The sequence below is a fragment of the Dipodomys spectabilis genome, unplaced genomic scaffold, assembly GCF_019054845.1.
Source record: "Dipodomys spectabilis isolate Male_0828 unplaced genomic scaffold, ASM1905484v1 ptg000106l, whole genome shotgun sequence".
NCBI lineage: Eukaryota > Metazoa > Chordata > Mammalia > Rodentia > Heteromyidae > Dipodomys > Dipodomys spectabilis.
Genome location: NW_024870783.1, coordinates 595,995 through 610,064, shown reverse-complemented (window position 1 = coordinate 610,064; position 14,070 = coordinate 595,995). Strand labels below are relative to the sequence as shown.

The 14,070-nt window shown below is 40.7% G+C and overlaps 1 gene segment (V, D, J or C); it reads right to left on the bottom strand.

The window, feature by feature from the left end:
• The window catches only part of LOC122114115, a 109,813-nt gene extending 96,695 nt beyond the window's left edge, over positions 1-13,118 (bottom strand). Inside the window, 1 exon segment of the V gene segment in view lies at positions 13,062-13,118. Coding sequence covers positions 13,062-13,110 — 49 coding nt within the window.
• Positions 13,119-14,070: the final 952 nt, after the last annotated feature.

Below are 14,070 nucleotides of genomic sequence, written 5' to 3'. Positions count from 1 at the left end.
GCACCCTCTCTGCTCTTTTCTAGCTCTTTTCTTTCTCTTTCCTCTCTTTCCCAGCTCTCACACTTTCACAGGCTTTCCCAGCCACGTGGAGTTCCAACCTTGCCTGGTCACAGCAGGTCTACTGAATAAACCTACCCCTTACCTGAAAAAAAAAAAAGCATACTATCTCTTCCATCTCTGAGGTCAGAGGATCACATGGTGATGCCTCCTACACTGGTATGATATCTTCTGACAAGTCCTCCAAACTCAAACTACTGCTTCAGTTCAGAGAATTTGCTATGCTGCTCCCCAGACAGGCTTTGAAATAGGACAGCTGGGCCAAGCCCTACAGAGATGTTTTTGTTAAGGACTGTATCACTGTGGGAGGAGTATATCTACTTTGCAAGCAGTAATAAATCCCATTATCCTCAGCCTCCACATTGCTGATTTCCAGTGTGAAATCTGTGCCTGACCCACTGCCACTGAATCTATCTGGCACTCCAGATGCTAGGTTGGAAGCCCCATAGATCAGCAGTTTTGGAGACTGGCCAGGCTTCTGCAAGTACCAAGATAGAAGGCTATCTCCAGCGAAATTTTTGAGGCTCTCACTAGAACTTCAGGAGAGGGAGACGGTCTCTCCCATGGTGACAGGCAAGGAGAGTGGAGTCTGAGTCATGATAATATCACTACTGGATCCTGAAATTAAAATAAATGAAAAGTATAAGGTTATATATGTGGTATGTAATTTTTTTCTGTGGTTATGTATTAATTCCAAATCCTTTCAATGGGTTTCCTACTATCCTAAAAGCATTCAATATTTCAAAACATATACAAATATCAAAATAATAAATGAGGTTCTAGATCTCATGTATACTACCCACTGCAAAGTTGTCATAGTTGTCACCAAAGCTCAGGAACTGGTTCCATCTAGAATGTTCATCACTCTCAATTAAGTAACTTCACCTGCCTCATTCTAGAGGACAAGTTCTGTGCATCTAACCCATGAACAGAATACAAACAAGAAGCAGTGGCCCTGAGGGCTCACCCTCAGCCCCCTTTTCCATCCTTATCTCCCTTTGCCCTTACCAGTGATCCAGAGCATTAGGAGACCCAGAGCCCAAGAACAGAGCCTTATTTTAGCTGGGAATCGAGGAGGTTTAATCAGTGAAGTCAAGGTCAAGATGAGCCTTGATGTCAAACTAGGTCTGGAAAGTTCTCCTTGGAGAGCACTATGCAAATCAGCAGGTGGGTGCAGCAGTGTGAGAAGAACAAAGAAGAGGGCAAGGGCATCTCTCTGGTGAAGAAAGTGACTTAAATTTCTTCTGTGTTTGGTGGAAAGACCCACAAATACCAGGCTGGCTCCAGCAGTGTGTAGAAGGACCCCTCTCCCCTGATGCCTGGATCTGCAGGGAGGATGTGGTGTACTTGACCCTGCCAGCTTACAACACTAGAGGCCCAATTCAATTGAAATATGTGTCCAGGAGAGTGTTGGTGAAGGGTCAATTTGATTGGCCCTCTTCTGGTTATTCTAGAGAAAGATACTGTGCACAGACTTCAACTGCCATCATTTCTCAAGAATTCTATCCAGGGCTGGGAAGGTGGCTCAGTGGCAGAATATTGCCTTGCATGCATGAAGCCTGGGTTTGATTCCTCAGTACCACATAAGCAGAAAAAAAAGCCAGAAATGGCACTGTGGCTCAAGTGGTAGAGTGCTAGCCTTGAGCTGAAGAGCTGAAGGACAGCGCCCAGGCCAAGAGTTCAGGCCCCACGACCAGACAAATAAAATGAAATAAAAGAGTTCTACCCAGTACCACTGTGGTTTGAACTAGGTAAGAAAATCAAATTCCTACTTCAGTTAATCTGACATCACTGAAACAAGGTTAACTTTTGATTAGCAAGTTATCAAAAACTGTTAGAGATGTTCTTCATAAGCCAGACACTGGTGGCTCATGTCTGTAATCCTAGCTACTCCAGAGGCTGTGTTCTGAGGATATGGTTCAAAGCCAGTCCAGGCTGAAAATTCCCCTTGTGACTCTTATCTCCAATTAGTCATTAAGAAATTGGATGTGGTGCTGTGGCTGAAAGGGATAGAGTGTTAGCCTTGGGCAAAAGATCTCAGGATCAGCGCCCTGGTCCTGAGTTCAATCCCTACAAGTGATAAACAAAATAAGGTTCTTTATAAAGGGCCTAATAAATTGAGTTCCTTATGATCACTTGTGTCAAAACAAAGTAACCCAGAGGATAAAATTCTTCTTACAAAGGGTAAACTAACCATTTCTAAATGAAAGGGAAAAATGGCAGAAAAAACTGAATTTTACATAGTCATTTTCACAATCAGTAAATATGGGATAACACTTCAGCATAACTCTTCACCAGACTAACAGCAGCATTCTTAATATTTCTCTCTCTCTTCTATAAGACAGAATGTACAAGAACCCGTTACTTTCAGTTACTTAGTCAGACTATTGCAACATCTATTTTTTAAATCTTTCTACAGAGTATGCTCCTGGAAAAGTTATTAACTCTGTATTAGACCCTCCTTGTCCTACTTGCATTCCATGTGGGCAGCCATAGCCAGGACTCCTCACCTCATAGCAGGACCCAGCAAGAGCTAATTTCATGTCTCAGTATAACAAACACTCGAGATTAAGTCTTCTCTTAAGCTTCATCACGATCTACTAAGAAACTGAATGCTGGTTCAGAGTTGTACAGAGGAATTCGTATTCCACATACACCATCCAGAGCCTGAAGAATATACATTTCTGTTGCTATTGGCCACTGTTTGTGAAATTTTCTTATAGGTTACACAAAAATTTCTTCTATTAAAATTTTAATAGTAATTTTTATTGTGATTAAGTGATTACATAAATTTCACAAATTTCAAAAGATTGTGATACTTACAGTCACAAACATTCTAACTTCATGGGGTAAATTACCTTTATCATGGTTTATAAAGTCTGTGAATTCTATGAGCTTTGAAAATACAGTAATTTCTTCCACGTGGGATGATATATACATTTCTTTCCTTTTGTTTAGTGTCAGCTGTTCTCTCTTCTCTGCTCATTCCCTCCCTACCATTGCTTCCATTGAGTTGCTTAGTTGGTTTTGATCAATGTCCAATGTAGTTGATAGGTCCCACTGTTGTATGTTTTCCCCTATTTCTCTTTGTTCCTTTGTCCTCCTCTTAGTTTCCCTCTAATGTGTACATATATACCATATATGTGATATATATTGTTTTTTTAAATAAGCTTTTTTATTGTGAAAATACCGTACAGAGGATTACAATTACATTATCATGTTAATGAGTACATTTCTTATCAAGCATTGTTGCCTCCTCCTTTGTTTCCCCTTCAGATCCCTTCCCATTTCCCACCCCTTTTCTCCCCATCCCCCCCAACCCCACCTACCCACCCCAGCATCAAAGTTGTAAGGTTCATTGTTGGACATAATGTCTTGTACATCTCATTCTTGCAATGGGTCCACCTGTATCCCTATTTGAACAATTTGTTTTTCCCTTCCCCTCCCCAAATTATATCAACATCAAATACAGTAAAAACAGGGGTTATACTGTGTTGAAGGGACATACAAAGCAACAAAGAAATCATCTTGTAAGTATGTTATTTGCAAATTATTTCTTTTATTCCTTTGCTGCTTGCTTGTGCAAAGAGAATGAGCAAACTCTTTGAGACACAAAACTGGAAGAAAGTTCCAAACTGAAATCAAATATCCATCACATGTTAGGGCAGATGAATAACACAGGTAATTTCCCAATAGGTTGTAACTTCAATCCTGTATATGAGTTATTGATATAGCTCAAAAGAAATACTGAAATCTTACCCTTTGATTTCCCCCCCCAAAGGATGTGCAACTATAAGAAGACTCATATAAGACTATGTTTTGTGTATTTTTATACTTTGTGTGTGTGTGTGTGTGTGTGTGTGCGTGTGTGTGTGTGTGTGTGTGTGTATGTGTGTGTGTTTGTGTGTGTATCTTGGGACTTCAACTCAGGGTTTGGTCCATTGCCCTGAGCTTTTGTACTCAAGGTCAGCACTCTTCCACCTGAGCCACATCTCCATTTCTGTCCTTTTGTTGGTTAACTGGAGGAAAGAGTCTCTTGCACTATCCTTTCCTGGGCTGGCTTTGAACTGGGATCAGCAGATCTCAACCTTCTGTGTAGGTAGGTTTTCAGTCATGAGCCAGGTGCACTGGACTCTTGAAGATACCTAAGCCTTGTAGAACACTGGGATTTGAATTAATAACTCTCAAGAAAGGACAAAGTATAGCTTCAGGAACCACAGTCCCTTGCCACACAACTGGGCATGGGAGAGTTTCATTCTCAGGATTGAGTCATTGTGAATTTCCTGATCAGTCCTGCTGGCCATTTGCCCTCAACTACATATCAGGTGATAGTCTGCTCTTCTCAGGTGTGGTGCAGTAGTAGAGGCTCAGTCGTGGTCATTGTTCCTGGCAAATTGGATACAGAAAAGCACCAGAAAATATAAAAAGATAATAAGTTTAAATGTTGCTATGGATTGGAGAAAAGTGATTGATAAAAATCTCTCAAGTGACTAGGGATAGAAAAAAATTACTCAGACCAATAAAAGATATAGGTGGCAAAACTATTGTTAACATCATAATAAATGGGGAAAACTGAAATTTTGAAATTACTCTGTCAAAAATAAGACTATATTAGCAAAACCAAGGAAATGCATCATCTCTACAATGAAAACTATTATAATAAATGTAAATAAATGAAATTCACAAATGTATACATACATATACTTCTTTTTTATTTTACCTAGATAGACTTCTCTTTGCAATGGGAATCCAAAGTAATGGCACAACCCTGACCCTGCAGAGTGTGTAGATATGTCATTCACAAGTCAGGAGACTGTGTTGAGGGCCAAGTAGAGAAAAGAACATTAGGATAAAAAGGATCTTCTCAGTCACTTACAGAAGAAAAAGTGTATGTACATCTACAAACAATACTAGTAATGCATCCAGTTTAGTTGAGGTTTTTCTGATTCTGATCCAAAAACTTAGCAGGATTACACTTTCAACTGCTGGGAACATTCTTGAATTCAAGCTCACTGAGAATGGAACCTGAGTCCTGCTTCCTCACCATGGTTGCAGCAGCAGGAAGAAGAGAAGCAAGTCTGCAACTACATGTCCAAACTATATGTCAATTCCTAAGGCTGATCCTGCTCAGGAAGAGCTGGTTTGGTGACTTAGTTTCCCTGCACTGCCATGGAGAACACAGATATCTTGCGCTGGTAGACAAATTTATGGAACAGTTTTAAAATCAAAGTTCTGGAAGCCAGGAATTCTAGGGTGTCATCTGTTTTTGACTCTCTTTCTGAATGTTCACTTTCTTGTAATGTCCTCACAACGACTTTGATGCCTGTGACAGAGACAAAGACAGAGCCATCCAGGGCCACATCTCCTCAAGACACTAGCACTACAGGACTTGCTACAGTCTCAGGGACCTCACATCACCTCACTCACTGTTACAGACTTCTCCAAGGACACATATCTCAGGGGACATGAATCAATCCTTAAAAGATGTCCTTTGCTGATAAATGAGGCAGGAAATGGAGGCAAAGCCAAGCTTCCAGTCTCTAAATTCCAAAAGCAGAAGACTTTCCCCCACAATTCAGCCTGCTGACAGCTCCTTCTGAGAATCCCTGGTCCTAGTCAAATACCCAAGTCTGGAGACTCTTTGTTGATGATAAAACACTCACTCTGTGGTTTCCCTAGATTAGTAAACTACAGAGCTCTTTTTTTTTTCCTTTGGGCCTGGGCACTGTCCCTCAGCTCTTCAGCTCAAGGCTAGCTCTGTACCACTTGAGCCACAGCAGCACTTCGGGCTTCTTTCTTTTTGCTTATATGGTGCTGAGGAATTGAACCCAGGGCCTCAAGCATGCAAGGCAAGCACTCTACCACTGAGCCACCTTCCCAGACCACTAGAGAGCTCTTTTAATATATATTGTGTGGTTTCACTACCATCTAGTGGTATTATTCTAATATTACATGTTTTAAAAGCAGGATTCTTTTGTGGGGTTTTTTTTACATTTTTTTTCTTTATTTTTCTTTTCTTTTTTTTTATTGTGAAAATATTGTACCGAAGGGTTACAATTACATGGGCAAGATAATGAATACATTTCTTATCAAGCATTGTATCCTCCTCCTTCGTTTCCCCTTCCCATCCCTTCCTATCCTCCCCCCGAGGCTCCCCTTCCTCCTTCCCTGCTCCTCAATCCTCCAGGCTCCCCTGTACCCCCCCCCCCACACCAAAGTTGTAAAGTTCGCTTTCAACATAACGACTTGTACATCTCATTGTTGCAATGGGTCCACCTCTATCCCTATTTAAACGATTTGTTTTTCTCCGATTCTTTTTTTGTTTTTTATTAATGAATTTTTAATTTTAATTTATTGTAAAGATGCTGTCCAAACGATTACATTTATATGAGTAAGGTAATGAGAACATTTCTTGTCAAGCATTCTTACTCCCTCCTTTGTTGTTCTCCTAGTATCCCTTCCCTCCCCTACCTCCCTCACACCTCCCCACCAAGTTGTAAGGTTCATTTCCAATATAGAGTCTTGTGGGTATCATCGTTGCAATGGGTCATCCTGTGTCTTATTTCAGCATTTTGTTATTCCCTTTCCCCTCCCCAAATTAGAAAAATGTATATACAAGATTCTATACAAAATTCAGGGTATCTAAATCAGTACATTGAAAACAGGAAATACACCATAGGGGGAAGAACATAGAAATGAAACAAAAAAGATCACATAGTACATTAAAAATAACAACAAAGAAAGGCCTCTTGTGTCCATATCTTAGGATTCAGGTTTCCTTCATTTGCAATAATTAGTATACATTGAGGCTAATGTTATCAGAAAAGCAGAAAAGCTCAAAAACTATGTACATATGACCATCTAAGATGATGCTAAGCTAAAAGAACCCCAGGTTTCTTTTTTCAGGAAGAGTTATAAATTACATTTTGAGATGTCCTTTTTAACTTTTCTATGGATTAAATTCAGATAATATTGTAATTTTGTGTTTGTATCTGTCTGTATCTGAATGTGTGTGTGTGTGTGTGTGTGTGTGTGTGTGTGTGTGTGTCTCACTGGTTTGCCAGTGATAAGTTGAAGAATAAGAGCTAGTAAGTCCACACAGGTGAAGACAGAGAAACAAGAGGCAAAAGCTGCACAGAGATCCCCAAATCTCTCCATGCCAAACCCTGGTAATTTACTAAGTATGAATCACTGACTGCATGTGGAGGACTGAAGTGCTGATGAAAAATTTATCACTATTTGTTGCATGACATGGTACAGGTGGCGAGAACCAATGGCTCACCTTCTGTTTGTGTGGCTTGAGTACTGTTGGCTTGCAAGGTAGCTAATGTTGGCTTCCTGGACTTTCGTTGCTAGGAAAGTATTCTAATTAGTTTGAAAGGAGCCTGTTGCTCTCCTTGTGGATTTGTCACTGTTCTTAGTCACAGTTGTCAAGTGTACTCAGCACAAGATGATTTATCTCAAGATATGGATTTGTTCACAAACTATGGAGAAGTCTTAAGGCAGAAGTTCTGGAACCCTTTCCAAGAGTGGAGTTGAAGATGGAGCCAGTAGGTTGAACCCTGGCTACTGGGATTCTCTATTCAGTCATCTCTTGCAGAGAAGAGCTGTCCCTTTCCTCCTGCTCTGAGATTACAGCACCCAGTCATGAGGGCTCAGAATCCACCTCCTGGCCTGCAGCTCTCTTGTGCTGTTTACATCCACATCTCACACTCCTGAGGATAAATCCAATCCATGAGTTCATGGAGTGATTCATGTTTAATGACTTTGCTTCACTAATACATACATTCCCACATTTAAACACTGACTTTAAAAAACTACCTCAACATATTATTACCACCACAAATAATAGCCATTTCTCTCAATTCAGTGCTGGTGCCTAATTCATCTTCCATCATTGGTCAGAAAGTAAGTTAGGGCCTAAGATATGAAGATGTGTTACTTAGCTTTCCCTTGTTGTGGCTAAGACCTCAGTAAAAGCAATATAAAGGGCAGGGTACTTGATTGCAATACTTAGATCATAAATTCTATTCTACCATGTGGGAAGAGTTTGGTGAAGCTCACAACATGGCACCCAAGAAACAGAGGAAATGTTCTACTTAGTGGCTTCATCTTTCTTCCCTTTTTATTTTATGAGACATCAGCCTTTTGGAAGGGTCTGTGTATAATCTGCTGAGTCTTTCTCTTAGTCAATTCTCTCCAGCGAATCTCTCACAGCCAGGTCCAGAAGTATATTTTTTATCTCCAAGCAATCCAACCAAGAGAATCATCATAAAAGATCATTAGAACTTTCTTGTTTTAGTTTTATTTAGGAGATACAGACAAGGCCATGTTCCACCTATCTGTACTTCCTTGGTAACCATAACTATAGGAGATTACCCAAATGCCTAGGTTTCTTTTGAGATAGCTTTTAATAACAATTGGCCTCAACTAGAATCCACTTCTTTACTTCTCACATTTTAGGGGCTTTTATGCAATATTTTGAATAATATTTAATCTTCATATATCCTCAAATTTCTAAATATCATTATTATTTTGAGGCCTGGGATAATATAATTGATATATATTTGTGTATGTGTCTAAATAATTATGTCAAGTGAAGATCTTCTTAGCAAAAATAGACTGGTCCTACAGCCTAGTTTCTAAAACCTTGTATGGATCCTTGTTACCTGCTTAAAGTACAGATTGTTATGCAGTAGGTATGGGTGTGTTCATAAATGTTGTGTGTGTTGTTGCGGTAAGCCAAAACTAACTCCATTTTTAATATGTCAGGAGTTCCCCCCAACCCCTGAGAATCAAAATACGGTTTCTCACAAGCCCCCAGGGTCAGGAAATATGCTGTTTGTCGGGACCCCAGGAAATGTGGAAACTGTTTGGAAAGCTCTTGTGATTGTTGTGATCAGGTTGTGTGATGTGTAGCCCTTTTTGGTTATCAATAGCCCAGACAGGATCTCAATAGCCCAGACAAGATTTGCAGCCCTGTTTGGTTATCAACAGTAAAGCAGCCCAGCCACCTTTGCTCTTCCAGGAATGAGCAGCCTTATCTCTGCCCCCATGAGTGAGAATATCTGCATGCTTTTGGTGGGGACCCCCAAATTTGTGTGCCAATTCAAAGCAGAATGATAGGTTAGTTCAAACAGATACTATGAGACAGACTGTAACCCCATTGGCCACTGACATAAATATGCAATCTTTTTGTGTGTGCTACAATCTCCTTGGCCACCTGTGTGTGGCCAGACATGACCACATGGATTTTGCCTTTAAAAACCCCAGCTTGCGGGCCATTTGGGGTGGCAGTTTAAGCTCCGGAGTCTCTGCTGCATCCCTGGCTGGTCAGCTATCCAGTTCCCCAATTAAGTCATCTTTTTACAAGAGGCTGTCTCTGAGTGGTGGACTCTTTTCCCCATAACATGTATAAAATCAAGTACATGACAGGGACAACAAAAGTTAAGGAAGAGATTTCAGTTCACCATCCTTGACTTCCTTGGCCTGTGGTGAGGCCCAAGATCAGGTGGTGGAACCATCTAGCAGAGGCTACTCAACTCAGAGCACATTACAATCCAATTGAAAAAACAAAAAAAAACATAGGAAGTGGTAAGGGCAAGATATAGCCACAAGGACATGCCCACAAGTGATGTATTTCCTCCAACTAAGTCCTACCCCATGCTCTTTACACTTTCCATATCACCACCCTATTGTTAACCCATCAAGGGGTGAATAAACACAAATCCAAGAGTGTGAAATAAACAGAGAGGAATAAGCTACACCCAGAGAGACCAAGTCTCTGCTAGTTTTCAACAGAAAACTGAACAACATGAATAAGTAGAAAACATGAATTTCTCTGAAGAACAAAAATCTGATTTGCTGAAGGAAACTTGTCCTTTTTCCTCTATTTGTACCATGTGACTGTGCAGGTAGAGGAATTAGTCTCTCCCCTGTTCTTGTTTGACTTCAGTGTGAAGGCCTGGAAGGTTGTTCATATTGGCTTCCTCTAACAAATCTAGTGTCAAAATATGATAATTAGCAACAACAAAGAAACTTTGTTGATAGTATCTGGTAGACTAGTTATTATTTTGGTTTCAAATATTAAGTAAGAAGCAGAAAATGTTACATTCTGGAATACTGAATTATAAACTATTGGGAATCCTCAAGCAACAAACTCCTAGCAGTTTCAATAATGCCACTGCTGATAGAGCCTCTGGAGGGTCCCTCATGCCTGTGGCTCAACTTTCAGGCTATGACCTACAAAGAAGACAGCTATTCCTGTCACTCTAGCCACAGGGGGCTCACAGCCCTGTATACAGTAGCCAGAGGCCTGGCCTCGTGGCTTACAGCAATGCTTGTGTTGACTATATTCCCATGTTGTTCACATGAGGATTTGTCTGCTTTGTGGACACAGGAGCTGTTTCTCTCCCAATCCACATTTGCATTCTGACACAATATTGCAATCTCGCTTTGTTTTCTCACAGAAGATGCTGCAGAGCTTTTCTTTACACAGGAAAGAAACTCATCACAAATGACAAGGAAACCAAATTGACTCAGCACCTCCCTCATCAGCATTGGGAATGTACCTATAGTCCCTGAAGGATTAAAATTTTAGTTTTAATATACTTCTATGTAGTTACTGTTAGTATTATGCTCACCTTTGGTCCTCAGCTCCACTCAGGCCTGGGTCCCCCTTCCATCCTGGAGTTCCCTCCATACAGCTGGCCCTCCCTCTCTCCACCCAGACCCACCTGAACTCCCATCTTCCTCACTTCCTACTTCTGACCCGCCTGCTATCAGAGTGATGATGGAGGCCATGTGTTCCCTCTTGGCAGAAACACGGCTCTTCTAATAAACCTTATAATAATTCTTTCTCCTGTGCCTGCCTGCCTCTGCCTGGTCACCTGGATGGATGTGTCTGATCCCCTCACAGTTACCTTGATGGGCTGACAGCCCAGTTCGGGATCATGATCACAAGCCTTATTACTAGAACAACCATGCTGGTACTTGAAAATCAATGGTCTATCCCACAGCTCTGAACCCACTTGGGGGATGTATTGCCTCCAGGTTGACATAGGAAGTGAGAAAAATTCAGACTCTTCCAGGATTGTTTCTGCCCATCAAGTGATGGGGATATTCTGTCTTAGAGACACTAAAAGAGACACAAAGCTTGAGATCCCATAACACTGTCAATAGAATCTAGACACAGAGATAAACGGATTTAAATTTGAAAGATACCCCTATACAATAATTTTGAAGAAAAAAATCATACTGGCTGACCAGGAATGGATCTTAATTCTATGCCCATTGAACAAGGGTTCAGTCTCAGAATTCTGTGACCTATGGACACTGTTACAGGACTTCATCACACTCCACACAAGCAGAGCCAGAGCCCCAGAACACACAAGGCCAGAGACCAGTGTGCAGAATCCAGTATCAGCCAAAGTTTGATTCAAACAGGAACCAGTGAGAGAACTCTGTGAAGGCCTTGCTATTTATGCAGGGTTTGGGGACAAACAGAGAAGATGCTAGACAAAGTACAACTGGGATTCCAGCTTCTGAACAGAAAACATAACATGGAAATTTTATAAGTTTCCTTATGAAGGGAATAAATTCATAGAAGATATATCACTGTTTGTCTATAGTACTACCTAAGAGACAAATATATTTTTTACATAGATATCTCATTGTTAACCTAAAGTCTCCTGATCTCTATCCTTTCATGATTTTCTCCTGCTCTTTGTAGTTTCCAAGTCATCCAATTATCATGTGCTCTTCATGCCCACCCAGTCACATTGATCACAATGGCTTCCTCCTCAGGTCATTCAGATAATCTTCTCTGCTGCTTCCGAGACCAGTAACACATGAGGGCTGCTCACCCAGCCAGAGGAGAGGTTCTAGTTCAGGGATGTATCACTGTGGGAGGATCATGTGTAACTTGACAGCAGTAATACACCCCAACATCCTCAGCCTCCACACTGCTGATTTTCATTGTGCAATCTGTGCCTGACCCACTGCCACTGAATCTTTCTGAGATCCCAGATTCTCTGTTGGAACTCCCAGATCAGGAGTTGTGGAGACTGCCCTCACTTCTGCAGGAACCATTTCAAATATGTGTTTCCATGGCTATATAGAAAGTTCTGACTAGAGCCGGGCACTGGTAGCTCACGCCTGTAATCCTAGCTACTCAGGAGGCTGAGATCTGAGGATCGCGGTTCAAAGCCAGCGCGGGCAGGAGAGACCGTGAGACTCCAATCTCCAATAAACCACCAGAAAACCGGAAGTGGCGCTGTAGCTCAAGTGGTAGAGCGCTTGCCTTGAGCTGAAGAGCTGAGGGACAACGCCCAGGCCCAGAGTTCAAGCCCACGACCGACAAAAAAAAAAAAAAAAAGAAAGTTCTGACTAGACATGCAGGAGATGGAGACTGGCTCTCCTAGGGTAACAGGCAGGGAGAGTGGAGTCTGGGTCATCACAACATCTCGACTTGATCCTGAAATTAGAATAAGATAGAAGTGCAAGGTTATACACAAACATAGAGAGACATGATTTTTATTTTCAATTTATTGCATTACCTATTATTAATACCACATTGTTTGGCTTATAATATAAAGACATTGTGTATCTAAAATTGTGAGATAAACAAAACTCTTTATTCAGAGCTTATGACAAGAAATTTGTTTTTATAATGAACTAATATAGATTATGTGTGAGGGGAGAGAGAGAAATGGGGTATTTGATTAGAAATGCTCTTAAATGATTTAATTAAGAAGGAAAAGGCATCTATCTTCCATGCTCGTTAAAGTGAAAAAATAGAGATAATTTTAAGCATAAATAGGTCTCTAAGCGTAATACATTATTCTCACCAAACACAGGTTTTCACTCCTTCTGCAGAACTAATCCTCACTTACCCAATCAGGAATAACAAGACCTGCACATCTAACGCATGGATAGGGCACAACTGGAATCTCAGGTCTCACCCTGCCACCCCACTCTCATTTCTCATCCCCCTTTGCTGTTACCAGGGATCCAGAGCATTAACAGCCACAGGAGCTGAGACAAGGACTTCATTTTTAGGAGTGAAATGAGTTTTGACAGTTCAAGGCAAGTTCTGTTCTGAGCCTTTATCTCAGACTTAGAAAGGAAGGTCCTCCTTAGGGAGCAGTATGCAAATAGCCAGGTTGGGGCAACAGTGTGAGAAGAGTCAAGGGGAGGTAAGGCTTGCTCTTCTGAGAAAAGTAGCAGCAGATGTGTTCTATATTTGGTGACAACCAATAAAATCCATGATGCCTTTAGCATGGAAAGAAGGACTATACTGATAATATCTGAAATTGAGGGAAAAACAGGGTGCACATCACCCCACCACCCTAAAACAGCATCAGAGGCCCAATGATATGCAGATTTATGTCCAGGAGAGACTCTAGGAAAGGAGTAGACATTGTGCCTGGGTCCTCCATTCCTCCCTCATCTAGTCTAAAGAAAGACACAGTGTCAAGCATCAGCAGCACTGATTCTCAAAACAGTTGACCAATAAAAGCACAGAGTTGAGCTAGATGAAGAGGCATACCATAGTTACCAAGTTATCTCTTAGGGATGCTAGCACCTCTATTTGCCAGGATCTTCATCTTAAGATAGAGGGTATAGAATTGACAAGGAAAATAAAATTTTTTCTTACATGTAGTAAGTACCCTAATGATCTTTTAACCTAATGGGAGAAATGATTGCACTTGAAAGTGTGAATTCAAGATAACAGTTTTTTAAATTCACTAAATATCTTGTCATTCTTCCACAATGTATTTGTACATCAAATTAATCAAAGGATTTCTTAAAGTTTCCTCTGGAGAGTAATGGAATGGTGAAAGGATTAAAATAATGTGTATTTATAAATTGACATACTGAGGTGAGACCAATTTATGTAACTACTTGTAATGATATATGTGTATATATACATCTACACACATAAATTTGATTATCTTAAATTGACATAAAATCTCCAAATGTCTCCAGTTATTTAACTAGTCTCTGTTTATT